The 18,841-nt window shown below is 33.3% G+C and overlaps 1 protein-coding gene across 6 annotated transcripts in view; it reads right to left on the bottom strand.

Annotated features, from left to right (window-relative positions):
- The window catches only part of SNTG1 (syntrophin gamma 1), an 818,484-nt gene that overhangs the window by 31,876 nt on the left and 767,767 nt on the right, over positions 1-18,841 (bottom strand). For 5 of the 6 annotated variants that reach the window (XM_049103928.1, XM_049103927.1, XM_049103930.1 and 2 more), the window contains one exon: positions 3,622-3,732. In XM_049103928.1, the coding sequence (XP_048959885.1) occupies positions 3,622-3,732 (111 nt within the window). Of the gene's footprint in view, positions 1-3,621; positions 3,733-18,773; positions 18,838-18,841 lie in introns of all 6 variants that reach the window. The other variant, XR_007407164.1, reaches the window with a different exon arrangement.

The raw sequence follows: 18,841 nt of genomic DNA, 5'->3' as shown, positions 1-18,841 counted from the left end.
TAACTAATCAGAACTTAGTTTCCCTTTTACTCTGAAAGTGGAAGTACATATTCAATTTTAGGGAATTTTGGGGGTAAATTTTCTATTTTTCTCTCTCCTTTATTTACCCTTTTCTACTCATCTTGAATGCTAGTTGTTCCAGTAGTGGATTCATACAACTATCTTTCATCTTATATTTTCCATATTTTATGCTACTGCATTTTGAGAGAATCTTTAGCTATAATTTCCAGCTTTAGCTGTTTCTATTCTGCTATAGAGTTTTTCTTTTTTTTTTTTTTTTTTGGAGTTTTTCTTTTAAATGTGATATTCACATTTCATAAAACTCACTATTCTAGTTCATAAGAACTAGTTTTTAAAAATTACTTGCAAGTCTTTCTAAGCATTCTGAGGGGATTAATATATATCCTGTTTTAGGGTACTTGTCTTGGATGGTTGCTGAGGATGAGATATTAACCCCTTATAAACCCCTATTATCTCTACCTCAACAAAAGCTCATGGGAAAGGAGGGATTGACTAGCCCATGAAATCAAAGAGAGTTTCCAAATAATCATCCTGACAATTGAACCAGTGTTCATTCTCACTCCCTACTCATTCATATTGTATACATGGAAAACCTCTTGAGTGGGAATAATTTAATTGAACCATTTTTGGGTTATGGGTTCTTCTGTGCATTGATTCCATCTTTTTACTTTTAGGCTGATGGCAAAAATTCCCTTTCTACTTTTTCTCTACCTGTAACTTTCTGCCAATTTTAGGATATTTATGAACGTGTAACAGAAGTATGTTGGTATTCTCGTCTCCTGAGAAGAGCACACATGCTCTTATTATTACAAAAACCTTCATCTTGCACTGGAGTATTCTTAGCCTGAACTTAGATAACTCACCCTAGATAACAAAGATCATATTTATATGTAGAAGCCAGAGTTTGTTAACTACTAAGCTCATATTCTTACTACTATAGGACAATGACTTGTATAAAAATTAGGTAATGGTAAGGATCACATAAAGATAAACTGCATTATAGGCTTTTAAAAATTTTAATTGATATTTGTTTAGTTTTGCTTTATTTACTTAAACGTAGGACAAGTGAAGTAATAACTTATTTTCTTCATATCTTTATTCACCAATGTGTCCTTTATGTTTAACTTAAAAGTAAATTTTTCACACAACATTAATGATTATAAAGAAAATATTCAGAAATTGTTCTCAAAAATCACAAAAGTTTTACAGTGTACTTATAAAAGTGCATGGAGATCTCTTGACACACAGCTTTCCAAATATTTCTCAAAACACTATGAGTAGAAATTGTCATTTTGATCTCTTTTATGTTGATCTAAGCCATAAGAAGGCCGATCTTTCTAGGTAAGATAAAATTTTCTTCAAATAACATGGAATTTTATGTCATTGATTATTTTTGAAGCTATGTCATTTCTTCTCTATTATAAGAATGTTTAAACAAATGATGTGAGAAATCAGATAAAATTCTATTTTTACTAAATATTTATAAACTATCAGTCATATCAAATTGTTTCATGCTTTAGCTCTCTGCTAATTTGTCAAAATTGTATATATACAACTTACTTTATAAAATGAAATACTTTTAAAAATCTATGGACTAAAATATAATGCTTTCACTTGCTGAGGAATCTTGGTATTTTACTAAAATTATTTTTCAGTAGTTATAATTATTTATTATTTATTTAGATTATGCAATTAAAAGTATACAACTGTCAACTATCAAAAACAACTATAAATTTGAGGAACTGTCCAAAAACAATGAATGAGGAATTTGGAATTAGAGGGACAAAGACAACATCCCACAAACACATTTTGAGAATTACTTAATATCATGCTGATGTCTGTGATTACTTCAAAATGTGTCAAGATAAGATGGATTGAGGTACAGAGAAAGGGATGGATACATAGATATGTGATAAAGAAGTATAGAGGAATGTGAATTATAGAGTTTAGTGTGTAGAGGGCGTTTACTGTAAATTACTTAAAGTATACTGTATGCTTGAAATTTTTCATAATAAAATGTTGAGAAAAGTGCTTACAATCTCAACTGTTAAACAATGATCTAGTGTAATTTAAAAAATTATCTTGCTCCCAGGCAAGCATCAGTCTAGGCCTTAGGAATATGATGTTGTAAGACATATATTTTGTGCTTAAAAGTTCTTAATCCAGTGAAGGAAGACTGCTAGTGAACAATTTCCATGCAGGATGGTTATCAATATTACGGTATACAAAAACTTAGAAGAGTTATATAATATACAAAGATGTTCCTGTCCCTGTTTTGGGGACACCTATATTTAGGGAGAAGGCAGTGATGGAAATGTAGAATTGAAAATTCATTATTATTATTATTTTAGAATTGAAAATTATGAAGTAAGTTAGATAAAAGGAGTGGGTGAAATGATGATGCTATATGTCTAAATTGATGGGAGACAAATATAAAGCAAGACCACATGTAACACCAATGCTTTAGAGAAATGCATCAGGAAAAGAACCAGCAGAAAGGGATTATATCCACAGTTCCCTCTTTAAACAACCACAGGCAGAGGTAGTCAGGCAAGTCCAAAGATAAACCTAAGACAAAAATGGAGTATACACAGAGAAATTCAAACAAAAAGCTATGGAGAAAGGTTATGGGACAAGCATGAACAGAAATATAAGGTAAAAAAAAAAAGTCAACTTGTTAAAAGAATGAGAGGCTCTGATGTAGATTTAAAGCAGTGTTATAGGAGATGTGTATAGGATGTCAGAGAAGGCCATTCCTTGGAAGGATTTGACTCAGACTAATCTCAACACCTGAATTTAATAAGTATTGGAATGTAATAGAATTATGCTAATTTTAGTCCAGAGTTGGAAAATTATATATGGGTTTGCATTTCCATACAATTAATTTTCCACTTTGGTGTTTATTATTTATCCTTTCTTCCACACTGGAATAATATTTATAGTTTATTCTACCCTAAACATTATTATTGTGAATTTCATTGTAGAATAATTAATTTAAATTCTGAATATATACAAATATATGTATTAATAAAAATAAAGGTAGTGAAACTTTCTGATGAGTTTAAAGCAACATAGTTAATATATTTCAGAATATTGAAAATATTTGCATGAGCAAAGCAAAAAATTCATTCTTTTAACCATTTTATTAACATAAAATAACATGAGGAAAACATCAGTTGGTTTAAAGAATATTTTTCTTCAGGGATTTGTGTTCATATCCAAAGAGGATATAGATAATAGCAAAATACACTCAGAATTTTTATTTTAAATTATTATTTAAAATGTGAAAAGACCAAGAAAGTGACTGTTTCAATTCTCAGAATATTATTTTAGTGTGACACAAATATAGTTCATAAGAAATTAAAACTAGGAAATGCAATTAGCTCTGTCTAACTTATTCTGATTTATGCCTTTCAGTGAAATTTTGCCACTAAAATCTCAAAGTGATTTTATTCTTTTGTTCCTGAGGAATATTCCAAAGTATACAGAAATGTGTGGTTTTGCTCTTCTGTTCTCCTAAATATTCTCTCCTTTGCTTATTAATGGCATTAATATAGTTGATTTATATGATGGTGGTTTATATGATGAATTTAGATTTACCTTTGCTTCAATCTGCTTAGTATCTGGATTCTGAAACAAAAATTTGATTTTGCTCTTGCCATCATCTGAAGAACCTTTAAGCTGAGAAAACTTATACCTCCAAAGTATAGCCTAAAGGGTAAAAAAAAGAAACACACAAGTCAGCACAATTAATATCTACATTCAACCAAGAAAGTCTTCTTTTACCTGGTAAAAGTTAATCATATTAAATTAGTACTATATCCCAGTATTAAAAAGTAAATTAAAATGTATTTACCAAAGGCTGTAATTTAGTATTCAAAATATCTTTTAGTTTCCAGAAATAACTTCAGTATCCATGAAATAATTATTTCAAAATATATATGCAAATAAATCAATTTGAATATCCTGCTTATATATTATCATGAAACCAAAACAAACTCAGTTAAAGCATATGTCTGTTAGTAATAAGCAAAGACATTTATTATTTCTTTCTTTTTTCTATCAATAGAAGTGATAAAGTGATTTTGAATTGATAATTCTGTAGATATTCTATAGTACTTTCTTTTAAAGCTCAAACTAATAGTCTATAGCTTTATCAGGTTAAAAGACCAGCCTGAGTAAATAATTATGACAAAAATTTATATGGTATCCTCATGAGACCAAACTAGAATAAGCATTTTACAGAACTAGTCCATTAATCCATAATATCTTAGTGAATAGGTTTATTTGACTAAAAGCCATCTTCCAATATTGCAGGGGCAAGTTTAGATAATATGAAATTTATGTTAAGAGCCAAACATTCCTTACAACATGACTAGGCACTTACTGTTTGAATATATAGTGACATGGAATTCCAATGACAAGTCCAAATACTTTTGTGAGGGTATCCATTTTTTTATTGTAGAGAAAAATTAAGAAGCTGGTACAAAGAATTCTTATCAAACAGGTTACTCAATTTTAATATCTCATAAAATCTGGTACATCATCACAATTAATGAACTAGTATTGGCACATTATTATTTAGTAGGGTCCATCATTTATGCAGTTTTTCTTAGTTTTAACTTAATGCCTTTTTCTGGTACAGAACTATACCCAGGACACCACATTACTTTTATTTTTTTGTGTCTTAAGCTCTACTTGTCTGTGACAGTTTCTCAGATCCTTCTCAGACTGTCCTTCACAACTTGAAAAGTACTGGTCAGGTATTTGACCCTACTGGAATTTGTCTGAAGTATTTCTCATAACTAGATTAGTTAAAGATTTTCTAGAATGTTGAGAATTTAGCAAAGCCACTGCATGGTGTTGTTGCCTCAGCATCCATTTAGTCTGGCCAAGTAACCTGTAGAACCTTAAACTGACATTAGCCCCCTTGTGCAAGTGCATGAGCTAGAGAGCAGTCACAGTCACAAACATGTAAGTTCCTGATAAGACTCCTCAACAGTCCTTCTCATCAATAGAATCTCTTGTCTCCCAGGGTCTGTGTGCCTTGTGCATCACTTAGATAAGAACCCCATGCAGCTTACCAAAACCTTGCTCTTTGAGTATGAATTGACCAGTCCAGTCTTAGCTCAGGAGTTTAAAACAGCAAGCACTCCACCTATGCACCCTAAAAAAGGCATGTGCCCCAGGTCCTGTCTCACTGTGTTATGCTTTGACCACCCCATGTGGCTTCTGAAGGCATGTCATGTCCTTCTTCCAGAACCTGTGAATAATAAACTCCTGTATTTCAATTTCTCTTGTGGTCTGTTGTGGAACTGTGGATCACCATCTGGCATCCTGTGCTTTACTTAACAAATGTTAACAAAGTCAGAACACTCAAATTCTGTCATTGTTTAATACACTTGGGGCTTTGATGCTTGCTGCTTATAATTTTTATAATTGTTAAATTTTCTTTTTGAACTAATCCTTTTATCAGTATATAACACTCGTCTTTGTCTCCTGTAATAGTAACACAAAATCCATTCTTTTTTTTTTTTTAAGGCTTATTTATTTGAGAGAGAGGAGGGATGGAGGGATAGAATAAGTAAGTAGGGTTGGGACAGAGGGAAAGAAGCACACTCCCCAGTAAGTGTGGAGACTGATGCTGGGCTCAATCTCCTGACCCTGAGATTATTACCCTGACATCATGACCTGAGCCAAAATCAAGAGTCAGACACTTAACTGAATGAGCCACCCTGGCGCCCTGAAATAAAATATATTCTTATACTGGCTTAGCCACCTGCTCTTATTTGGTAATTATTTGTATGGAATATCTTCTCATGTCATTTTTATTTTAACCCACTTTAATCTTTAGATCTAAAGTTAGCCTCTTGTAGACAGCATATACTTGGAGCATATTCTTTAAATCTATTTTGTCCTGAAGAGAAAATGGTAGTTATTGCTTAATGATAACAGAGTTTCTATCTGGGGTGATGACAAGTTTTGAAAACAGCGTGAGTCATTTAACGCCACCAAACCGTATGCATAAAAGTGGCTAAAATAGAAAATTTTATATTATTTTAACACGATAGAGACAAAGTTTAAAAAGTCATTCTGGAAACAATGTATCTCCAAAATCAACTCAAGATAAATGTTAATTAAAAAGTTCACACTTTAAAAGGTATAATGAAATAGCAAAATCATAAATTCCTTAAAAATAAGGATGACAAAACTATCAATAATAATGACACATAATGCATTTATACAGAATGTTATTGACTGTTTATCTACTTATTCACCAAACATTTTGGGGAAATGGCTGCTATATATTACGCATTTTGCTTTTGCTTTCATGAGACTATACAATTTATAAAGAAGCAATATCTACATTTAAATTGTCTAAATGTTTCTTTAGATCTGTTAATATACAGAATTCTCTAACAATAAAATTACCTGGGACTACTAACTTTCTGGAAAAAAAAAATACGAGTTAAACTTTTATTTCGTAAGTTCCTCTAAGTAAAATTCCTTACATTTTAAAAAGTGAAATAATTTAAACAAGCCAGATTATAGGAAAAGTACATAATGTAAGTGAATATTGAATAACTTCAAAAAGAGGGAGTCCCAGACTTAGAAGTAACAAAAAATTATATAGTCATAGGTACAAGTAATGTATATTTACCAAAATGAAAAGAAAAGCAATAAACTTAGTGGCATGTAGAATATACGGTATAGTGTAAGGAAAATACTAAACATATAATAAATAAAAAGGCAAAGAATATTATGCAGAAGTCATTCCAAAAAATGGAAAAACAAATATTATTTTAATAAATATATGTTCAATTTTACTAGAAATAGAGTGTAATAATAAAATGACTTAGCTTTCTCCAAATATTTAGTAAAGATAACTGAAATGATAATAACTAAAGCTAGCAAGGTTATGTTGAAACAAATATTGCATAAAATTGCTAGCAACAGTGTAAATTCTTTAGGATAATAATTTTAATATGTATTTTAAACCTTTCAAATATTCATATTATTTGATTGAGAAATTCCATTTCTAAAAGTTAACTGTAAAGAAATAGGATGTATGAAAACAAAGGAAAGGGTTAAACACATTGTTAGTAAATATCAAAAATGGAAATTCTGAACATTTTGCTTAAAATAATGTTCATAAGAATCATATATTTACATAGAAAAATGCAAATAATATAATGGTAAGGAAGAACTTAAGGTCATGAAATTAGATGAGATACCCATATTAAAACAAAGTAGCTTGCAAAAGGCTGGAGGGAAAATGTCTGCAAAAAATAGCATCTTATGTAGCTCAGGGCCTGACATTAACCTACTATTGTGGTTTTGGAAAAAAAAAAACAAAACTATTTTTAGCTTGCTTAGCTATATAATGAAAGGCTTTGACATTCTCAAATTATAATTAAAAATTTGAGACAATATTTCATATTTAGTCATTACAGTGTAAAACTGGAATTTATCATTTCAACTAGATGATTTTTCAAGGGATAAAAATACTTTAAAAGCTCACTAATTTAAGTAAAGAGTGACAACAAACTTACTCTGGCTAAAGAAGGCATATTATAGACATATGAAGGAGGTTTGGAAACTGTTTGGAATATGGAGCATCAATCCTTGGCTGTGAGTGGAATACTTCAAAGATAATAAAGTAGTTAATGAATCTAATAATGATTGACTGAAAGATTTGTCAGTTAAGAGGTAATGATACAAAATTAATATAATAACAACTTGGTGACAGATGGTAGCTAGATTTATCATGGTAATCACACCCTAATGTACATGAATGTTGTATGCCTAAAACTAATATAATATTGTATGTCAACTGCACTAAACAACAATAGAAAACAATAGAAAAGGTAAATCAGTAGCAAAATAAAGCATGCACTTAACATACTTATCATTGTACCTGGAAATAGTATTCAATAAATGTTTAGAAGTGTTAAAACAAACAAAAGTAACACAGTAAACGAGAAAGAGTTAGAACAGGCTTGATAAACTGTGTGAATTGGTAATTCTCACAGAAATTCATTAAGGACAATTTGGAAGAATCTGAATCTGAATATATATATATATATTCAGAATATATATATATCTATATATAGATTCTATATATATAGAATCTATATATATATAGAATGAGATGAGAGTAATTATAAAGATTATATTATATTATAATTTTATATTATAAAAATTATAAAGATTACCTCCTCCCTGATCACCTATTTTTGGTGCACTCTTCCCCATACACTGACCTAATTTCCATTACTAGTAAGATATTAAGATCTTTTTCCCTATTATAATGCATATATCTCAGAAAAGGTAATGAATTTTTTTGACAACATAGTGAAATAAAAATAAATCCTGATCATAGTGCTATAAGTACTGGGATGTAACCAAATGTTAGACCTTATAAACCACATGACCTTGGACAAGATTCTTAATTAGAGTCTGAGTATATCCTTTTGTAAATTAGAAGTAGTGATACTTGACTATCCTACTTTAAAGTGTTACTGTGAAAATGGATGAGATGGTGATGTTCATGAAATTGCTTTGTAAATAGTAGGGTTTTTTTTTTTTTTTCCCTATTAGTTAAAATTAACTTAGTAGTTTTTCCAATAGACCTGTAGAATATGGCAAATTCTGATGTGAGAAGGCCCCCGAACACAAGTAGCAATAATAGTGATAATTCTGGGAGAATATGGAAGTAGATATGAGAACTTTCAGAAGACAAAGACTGCCTTCTTGACCTGTCTGTAGTCTTCTATGAAAAAAAAAAAAACTTATATTCAGTTTTAAAATTAAAAATTTATTTTATCTTAAACATAAGTCATAAAATACATTGCATTTTGAGGAAGCAAGTCCCAGTAAATGTCATAATGATTTCTCATTGCTATGAATGGTATATATTGCATAGACTCCTGATTCTACATTATACCAGATCTAGAAAATCTCCTCCCTCTCCGTCTGCTCTATGACTTCCTTGTGTTTCTTCCTTTTTTTCTGCAATAAAGTTTTAGCATATAATGCTCCTAAATTCAGAGCAAAAAGGGTAGTGAGTAGTAGAAGAATAGAGTAGAAATAGGGGAAAAAGAAAGAATTTTTGATTGTGAGCGCTGAGACGCTTTCATTTATTTGTTTGTTTAAAACATATGTTAATTATATTTATATTTATTTATTCATTCACTCATTCATTCATTCATTTATTTATTTTTAAAGATTTTGTTTATTTATTCAAGAGAGACAGAGAGAGAGAGAGAGAGAGAGAGAGAGAGAGGCAGAGACACAGGCAGAGGGGGAAGCAGCTCCATGCAGGGAGCCTGACGTGGGACTTGATCCAGGATCTCCAGAATCATGCCCTTGGCTGGAGGCGGCGCTAAACCACTGAGCCACCTGGACTACCCCTTATTCATTTATTTAAACCTTTAATGACAGTATTTTTTGTCATGTTGCTTAATGCGTCCATCCAACTGTGCCCCTTCAGTATGTGATTAGCCTTCTCCATGGATCCACACTCAACAGAGAAAACCAAGTTTGTCTTTCACCACCTTCCTTTCCAGAGTCCTGATACATTGAAATACTGGCTGATATGGGAATATCACACCAGAATATTTTCCTGGTCAGCACAAATGGAACATGCAGGGTCCTTGCTTTATTACTTTATTAGTAACTTTATTAGTTAAGTGCACTTGGACAAGGAGTGCTAAAGACAGCTTCTTTCTTCAGGTGTCATGAGGTGAGGAGGTAAGTACTCATTATTTCCATGTTCATGAGCTGATTGATATACCAGAATGCATATTGCAATTTGTCTCCTGGTATCTGAGAAGAATAAAATTGTCAGGAAATTTGTTCGAGGGGTCATTGGGAAACAGGAAACTCTAGATCGTATATACATGAAAGATGCACAGGAAAAAGAGGTTAAGTGGGAGTTCTGTGGGGTTTTTAGACACCAATTTGAATAGATAGAGGTCTTATTTATTGTATGACTGAAATTCTTCCCTCAACTCATTTTGTAGCTGGTCCCTTCTCACCATCTAGGTCCCACTAGAACTATCAAGGCTTCAAAGAGCCTTTTCCTTTCAAACTATTAAAAGACCTTCTAAGGTCTTCAGTTTCTCAATACCTTGTTCATTTTCTCCCCAGACATAACTGTAGTCTGTGATCATCCTGTTCTCTCTTTACTGTAATGAAAGCTTCAAGTCTATAAGTAGTTGGTCTAACTAGCTCATTCCTTAACAGAGTGAGTAGCTGGTATACAGCTGACACAATGAACCTAACTTTTGTGAAATATATGCATTAAGACAGAGTAAATATTAAAAAAGAAAATTCCTTCTCATTCCTTTTATTATGTGGTTGTCATGTTATTGGAGAGGTGGGGAAAACATACTAAAATGAGAATTTCATTTAAAAGAAAACATAAAATTTCCAACCTTAGAACAGGCAGGACTCTAACGACCAGCAGGCAATAATTTCTCTGGATTTGGCAAGCCTGTGGTCTCTATCTTCTCTAGATAATTTTAACCAAAGGGATCTGTTTGGGGTTGGAAAATTCTTGCCACCAGTAATAAGCTTAATTTGTTGAACTTGATGGAGATCAAGTACAAAATGAGTAAGAAAAAGAAAAGAAAAGAAAACAAAATAAAAAAAAAAACTACTAACAATATATAAAGACATTTCTGAACATTTTTAAAATGTGGAATTTGATCCAAAGACTTCATTATAAATAATCACAGACTGATTTTCACTTGCCCAAGTTTTTCCATGGATGACTGCTTCTACTTGCTCCTGGAGAAAAAGGAGGTCAAACATGGTCAAATACATGGTGAGGTTCATTTGCACAATAAAGTCTGAGGACATTTTTAGAAATGAAACTCATCTAACTTACTTTAACCAGGTAGTTTTTCCCATGGAACACATTTCAAAAATCAATAAAAATTGCACTATAAAATATTTAATGCAACAAGGTATCTGAAATATCGTGTTGATTTATTAAAACATTTGTTTGATAATCAAAATCAGTGTTTAACTCAACATATTTTTTGATTATATGGAATGATAAATATAAAATGAATGTGGCATTTTGAACATGCATTAAATATTTTTAAGTGTAGACACATAAAAGCTGCAAGTTTTGATACATTTGAAGAAAGAACAACACAGTGAATCACAGCATTTTCGATACTGTAGTGATAAATTCATTGAAGATAGCCAAAACAAAAATAGGCAGTAAGAAAATATATAGGTAAAACTTATTGACCAAAGTGTTCTCTCAATTAAAGATTATGACCAAAAGTGTGCAAAGCAATTTTTTGCCTCTTACCTACGCTTTATAATTAATACATTTTATTTTAAACAATACAATACAGGCAAACATAAATGCTAAGAAAAAACCTTGGTTCAATGCCATTCGGGGTTTATAATTTAAGGTCATCGTTCTTAAACCAGAGCATAATCCTTATAAAATATGCTTACAAATGATGATTGAAGATGAAATGTTGAACTATTATCAAGCAGAGTATATCATACGAAGATAATGAGGCACATAGCATTAAGTCATATGATGGGTGAACACATGTACAGATCTTAAGTAATTTAAAAATACTTTGCTTAGTGCCTGGGAAGTATTCTGTGTGTCTGTTGTCCGTCAATGGACATCTTATTACAATGAACATAACATTGCTCTACGTAGGCCCTTTCATGCCTGCAAGAGTGATGCAACAGCCAGAGTATTTCCATTTTCCAGATAATACAATTAAAGAAACAGCATATCCATTCATAATATTTCACAGCTATTAAGTGGAAAACAAATCTAAGTACATCATTCTCCATGGTTCATACTCCTGCTTTTATCCCAAGCTGCATCTTTGATTTGCTAGAATTCTTTACCCAACTAAATAAAAATCACAGACCCATTTACTGAGCATGATCAGTAATAAACGAACTTTCATTGCAAATGCCTGACTCCTTTCTTAAAATAGAGGAAAGACCTAGAGTCCCATTTAGTGTAGGACACTAAACCAAGGAAGGTAATTTGCTGATTTTCTCAGATAGTGTATTCTGAGTCATTGTTTCTTCTTTATAATACTTTGCTAGGGGATCCCTGGGTGACACAGCGGTTTGGCGCCTGCCTTTGGCCCAGGGCACGATCCTGGAGACCCGGGATCGAATCCCACGTCGGGCTCCCGGTGCATGGAGCCTGCTTCTCCCTCTGCCTGTGTATCTACCTCTCTCTCTCTCTCAATCTGTGACTATCATAAATAAATAAAAACTAAAAAAAAGATACTTTGCTAGTTTAACATTTTCCCCCTCCAAGTCAAAAGCTTTGCATAAGGTATTCATTTGTTTAAGACCAATTGCTAGAATTGACTTAAAATTTGGAAACTTAGTGATTGAGAGAACGTTCTACATTTGTGTAATCCCTCAAAAAACAGGATTCAAAGCTGAACATAACTAAACAACTCAGGTTAGTGAATGAATTCATGTTTGTATAACATCAAGAATGTCTTAGATGCAGACTATTCAAAAGTATAATTCATTAATTACATATAAATGGAAAATGAAGATATGCAAATGATAATGAAAAACTGGCCTATTGAACAAAAAGAGACAAAACAGTCTCAAAAACAAACATTCTCAGTTTTCTTCTTCCAGTGTTTGCCAGCTTCAATTTTTCATGCCCCACAGAAAAATTTCTCTTAAAAAGAAAAAAGAAAACAACCTCTACATAAGAAGGTAATATAAGCATCATGTCATCTAACTTATGAGTAATAGATGTAGGATATTTTACAACACAGAGGGAAAAACACCAGAAAGAATAATCTATATGTATTACAAGGTGTTGCATAGATCATGTTAACAATTACAACAAACAATGCTTTGAAGCCAGGGTCTATTTTCACTCTTCCCATAACACCAAACACCTGGTACTTGGCATTTAATTCATGTTGGCCTAGCAATAACCACAAATACATTTTTTTTTCCTTGCAAATTGCCTTGATGGATCTTCTAGGGAAGCAGTCAATCAAACCTTCCATTCAGCCGTATTTTCATTTTGCATCATGCCACGACTTTGGCAAGAAGCCCAAGCATACATATTACCTCTTGCCTTCCTTCTGTCCACCCTCCCACACCTTTTTTAGTATTCTAAAAGTGAATCTTTTTCCTTCTCTTTTTTTGTGGATGAGCTAGGGGTCCTATTTGGTGGAAAACCAGAAGAAATTTTCTCTTTAAAACTATTTTTCTTAACATATCTTTATACTTCTCATCTGTTCTTCATTCGTGTAAAATTTATCCAACTTAAATGTCTTTGGGTCTAATTGCATTTTTTACTTCAGTTCTATACTAATTTTTAAATCTTTAAGTTTTAACAGTGATGAACAGAGAGGTAAAAACAGCAATATCGAAAGATCACAGAATTAGATGAAGGCTTATGGCTTTCATTTATTTCTTTAGGTGGTATTATATTCATCAAATATTCATTACTGGTCATTGAGTCAATTCTGTCTTTGAACTGTGCTTGAGTCTGGATCAGAGATTAGAGATAATACCTCCACCAGACTTAATTGTAATATATTATGATAAGTGCTATGCAGGGCTATGCCGGGCTATGCCTACAATTTTGTTATCAAAGAAGAGACATGTAAATCAGATGGGTGAAAGAAGGCTTTCTGGATGAAGATTTGCACTCATAGATGAATGTTAACTGTGGGAGTATTATGTCTAAAACCCTGGAACATGGAACATGGCTGAGTCATCAAACATTGCAGAAATACAGGAGATAATGCTAAATTGCAGACAGAAACCAGAACATAAAAGGCTTCTATATATGCTTACAAATACTGTCTTAAAAGCAGTAGGGAGCCACTAAAGTAATTTAACTAGAGAAACTGAAGACATGGCTGAATTTACATTTTAGAAGTATCATTAACCTAGCAATGTCGTGAAAGATGGGCCATAGAGGGATGCAACTCTATGTCTTTATAATGCTTTGGCTTCTTGCCACAGTATCTGAAAGTACCCAGTTGCAGATCTGTCTTTTTCACTAAACTGTAGACTTCCTTAACTGTAATTTCTAGTGTATATCAGTGGTCCAGGCATAGTTAATGCATAAAAAGAGTGTGTTCAATAAATAAATCAAAAAGGACTATTTAGGTAATATTGCAAAAATTCAAATGAGAAGGGATTACCCAAGTTAGCTAGCAAACATCTTCCAGATTTATTTAGAAGGAATTGTTGAGGAAGAGACAGGAGTATAGAAGACAATTCAGATTTCTTTTAATGACTAAGATAGGAATGCAAAGGACTCAGACCAAAATGGACAACAAAATTCAGTGCTGGACACAATGTGTTGAGATGTTTTTAACATGTAACCTTAGAGAGCAAGATGCTTATCTGAGCTGCAGTTAACAAAACAGAAATTCATTATCATTATCATCAGGCCAGCTCCTAAATTAAAGATTGGCTGGAACAGCCCAAACTCAGAATTATCTAACAAATATATCTCATTTAAATTTATTCCCTTGAATGGACTGTACATATAGGGATCAAGGTATATATATTTCCATCTCATAGATGGAATATTCAAAGAGGAGTATACAAACTTTCACTTTAAGAATTTATTTGGAATAATAGAACTAAAAAAATTTAAAAACCAGAAAAAGTATTTTAAAACTCAGACTTTGTGGGTTTTTTTGTAATAGCTTGAAGTCATCAATTTAGTAAGTTGATGTACACCGAGTACTTATTTTAATCATATCTACATAAAATTTTTCCAAAGAATAATCACAGTGTATGTGAGAAAGGATGTACTAACATGTTTCCACATGCTACTGGACATGGTATAGCTATTTGTTATTATTAACATACTAATTTTGAGAACCTTATACGTCACATACATAATATGAAAGGCAAGAAAATTTGGTTTTCTTGGTATGAATTTCTCAAATCCTTAGGGCTTTGTTTTTGTTTTGTTTATTGTTGTTGCTTTTTTTGTGGCAACATGATAGAATTCAGCCATACTTTTAGTTAATATTTCCAATCCTCTATACAAATGAACTCTTTTCTAGTTAATTTTTTTTAACATATGCACACAGTTGCCAGCTCAATGGATAGTAACAGCTCTAGAGAGTAAAAGAAAGGTGTTTCCAGGGGATCCCTGGGTGGCTCAGCGGTTTAGCGCCTGCTTTCGGCTCAGGGCATGATCCTGGAGTCCAGGAATTGAGTCCTGCATCGGGCTCACTGTATGGAGCCTGCTTCTCCCTCTGCCTGTGTCTCTGCCTCTCTCTCTGTGTCTCTTATGAATAATAAATAAAATATTAAAAAAGAAAAAGAAAGAAAGGAGTTTCCTGAGAGGCTACATCCAAGGTAATGTGTCTGTGCAATTTTATAAGACTTTACAGTTTCATCTCCTACAGGTTGCTACGCTGGCAGAAATGAAGCATGTTATTACAGAACTGCTAAATTAATACATAAGTATCTGCATATCTTTATTTTGAGACAGCACCATTCTTCACATTAACTAATTTGATTTCTAATATTTAATTTAGAACTTTATTGGCATGGACCAATCATTTATTCTTTTTCTCCCTGAGTATAAAAAAAATAAAAATCCCAAGATTCAAATAAATTTTTATTTCTAGGAATTGATAGTTTACTTTTTTAAAAAATCGTATTGAGTTTTTAATTTTAATCCCTATAGTTTACTTTTTTTTAAGATTTATTTATTCAGAGAGAGAGAGAGAGAGGCAGAGACACAGGCAGAGGGAGAAGCAGGCTCCATGCAGGGAACCTGACGTGGGACTCGATCCGGGTCTCCAGGATCACACCCTGGGCTGCAGGCGGCGCTAAACCACTGCGCCACTGGGGCTGCCCCCTGTAGTTTATTTTTGATTCAAATGTCAAAGTCATCACTTGGGAAACTATTGCCTTAATTAAATTAGCAACATAATGAATTACCTTGGGATGCACATTCTTTCTTTTTTTGCATTGAAACATTTTGGTTTAAGTAAAAGGGCCATACAATATTGCAAGCAGTTGAAGAGAGTCTGTACTACTCAAGGTTAGAGAGGGCATATGTAAGTTTAATGCTTAAATGGATATACGTAGGATGGGATGTATGGAAGATCGCCCCTAGAGCCTAAATTGTATTTACCTGATGAATTTGTAATAATTTCCTATCTCAGTTGACTGGTGAATAAAGCTTGCCTGCCAGAAATTTGTATTAGAGACCACGAAGTCTCTCAAGATAAAAGTCATTCTGAGATGAGTAAAAGCAGTTACACAGTATTGCATGGTACAGGGAAAAGCTGTTCAGAACTACACCTTGGCATTTTAAGTTCCCAATATACATTGTTTACCGTATCTGAATCCCATGGTGTATCACAGGACACCGAAGTGTGTTTTTCCAAGAAATGTAGAAAAGTCACTTAACCCATGTAAAATACATAGCACCAGAAAAGAAAGTATCCTTCTCATTTTTACACTGAACGTAATAACCACACAGTGACTTCTCCATGGCTACTTTCATAAAAATAACTCAACAGAGGTCCTGCAAATCCACTCCTTTTCCAGTGTATTTCTTTTTTCCCTACACAGTTGCTCGGGTGAGAAGCTTCAGTGCTGTAGTTAGCTCTACCCTCTCTCTCTAAGCACTACTGACAGTGCATCCTTATTATGACTCGATTCCCTGCTGCTGTGCATCCTCAAAGCCTACTGTAATAATCCCCACTCTTCTTCTTCTCCAAAGCATTCTCCACAAGGGTGTCGGAGTCATTATGCATCATATTACTAAAATAAAATCTGTTAGTGGATTTCCATGGACCTCGGAACTAGGGGAATTTCATCCCCAATCTGCATCCTCCCTGTACCCAGGCCTATTGCAGTGTAACTTTGAGGTGCTCTCCCGTGTAACTGGTCTTTATCTTTGGTTGTGGCCTTGCGCTGTCACCAGTTCCAGCCACAGAGGCTAAAGAAGACTTGCCTATTAAGGCTTGTTCTCTTTTGCCTTTGTCATCTACAGGAAAAGGATGTGCCAGGACTAATGTCCCAGTTCTGAGAAGAATGAGGAACTAGAGGTGAGTCAAATCACAATGCTTGAAGGAACCATCCAAACTGCAGAATCACAAAGGAGCCCTATAAGATCAGTAATCTGATCCCATAGTTGTGAAAACAAACAAACAAACATTTGCTGCTGTGAGACAGTGAGTGTTGCCATTGTGTGTTACATGGTAATTTTGTGGCCACAGCTCACCAAGGCGACTGCCAAATCTTTACTGTGAAGACCAAGGCTCCTTATTATTTGGTGCCTTACCCCTTTGGACCACTGCATCCCCTCTTTCTCCTGCTCCTGCCACACTGAAGCTGTCAGTCATATCACATCTCAGGGTGTTCACATAAGCCGCTACATCAGCCTCCATTGTGTGGCTTGTTAGTCACTCATGACTTGCCTGTTTTCAGGTGAAATGTAATTTTCTCCGAGTACCATCAATAGGTCCTTACCCTACGTTATATGCTTCTGGGCCACCCTGAATCCCCTCTGCTGAAAGCCATTAAGCTTATGACTACTTGCTTAATGTCTGTCTTCTCTACTAGGTGCCATGAAAACGGACCTTCATGAAAGCAGAGACTCACAAGAACTGGAATGTAGTGGATATATGTGTTGACTGATTGATTCAAAATTCTAGAAAACACAGTGCCACCGTGACATTTTGAGAATGGCAGCACAGTAGTGAGATGGTGCTGGTGCTGGTGCCCTGCAGTGGGCAGAACTACCCAAGCAGTGTGGGAGAAATATAAGTATCCACCTCTTATGAAGGCTCACCATGTGCCACTCACTGTGCAACACTCTCCATATACTTTTTATTTAAATTTTACAATAATCCTATGAGGAAGATGTCCTTTGCATATCTGTTTTAGAGGTGAGGAAAGTAGGCTACAGCAGCTATGAGATTTGCAAAGGTCCTGCAGGTGTTAAGGATGAAAGGGAGCTCAGTGATGAATTCAAGAGAATTTGAAATAGGAAGATGGATCCCTGGGATTAGATAAAAAGACAAGGTCTGTGGTTGAGATAAAACCCACTGAAAGATGGGCTGGTCAGAAATAATGCTTAAGGACTTCAGAATCCATATTTGACAATTTACTATGTTTTTATCTTTCAAAAATATATCTCATTTAATTTTAGAATAATGCTGCAAGATAGACACACACAACTATTATTATTTTCATTTACTATGTGATAGTTACAGAGGTTAATATATTATATCAGCAAAAAATTTCATAAAAACCAAAACTGATGATTGAAGGAAGGAAAGACAATCTAAAATACAGTGAGAAAAGTTTTAAGGCAGAGATTTTTAACAATGAAAAAAATTAATCCAGAGAAAATAAAATATATCAAAAGCCTCAGAAAGGAATTAAAATTTAAAATTTTAAAAGGGTGAGGAAGAGGAGAAAAAAGAAAATGGAAAAAGTATATAAAGCATACTAGGCAAAGAATTTTTGACTCTTACCTGTTTTTGTACTTTATGTACTTTGAATTATAAATATAGGCAATAAAGTATGTGTTAGTTCCCACATTACTTTATCCTGTCTTTATATTACAAGAAATAAATGAAAAACCCAGGATTTTATTATTGTGTTGCATCTGGCTAATATACTGCTGGCATGAAAACTTGGGTTAATATCTCTCTTTTGAACATTTCCTTTAGGGCTATCTTTTAAATGCTTGAGGGTTAAAAAAAATTTACCTGATGGATTGTTTCCCTAAATGTCTGAGTTTGTTTTGCAATAAATGCAATGTTCTTCATTCTCCTAA

The sequence above is a fragment of the Canis lupus genome, chromosome 29 (genome assembly GCF_003254725.2).
Source record: "Canis lupus dingo isolate Sandy chromosome 29, ASM325472v2, whole genome shotgun sequence".
Lineage (NCBI taxonomy): Eukaryota > Metazoa > Chordata > Mammalia > Carnivora > Canidae > Canis > Canis lupus.
The sequence above is the reverse complement of the archived record's forward strand: the minus strand, read 5'-3'. Positions and strand labels throughout refer to the sequence as shown.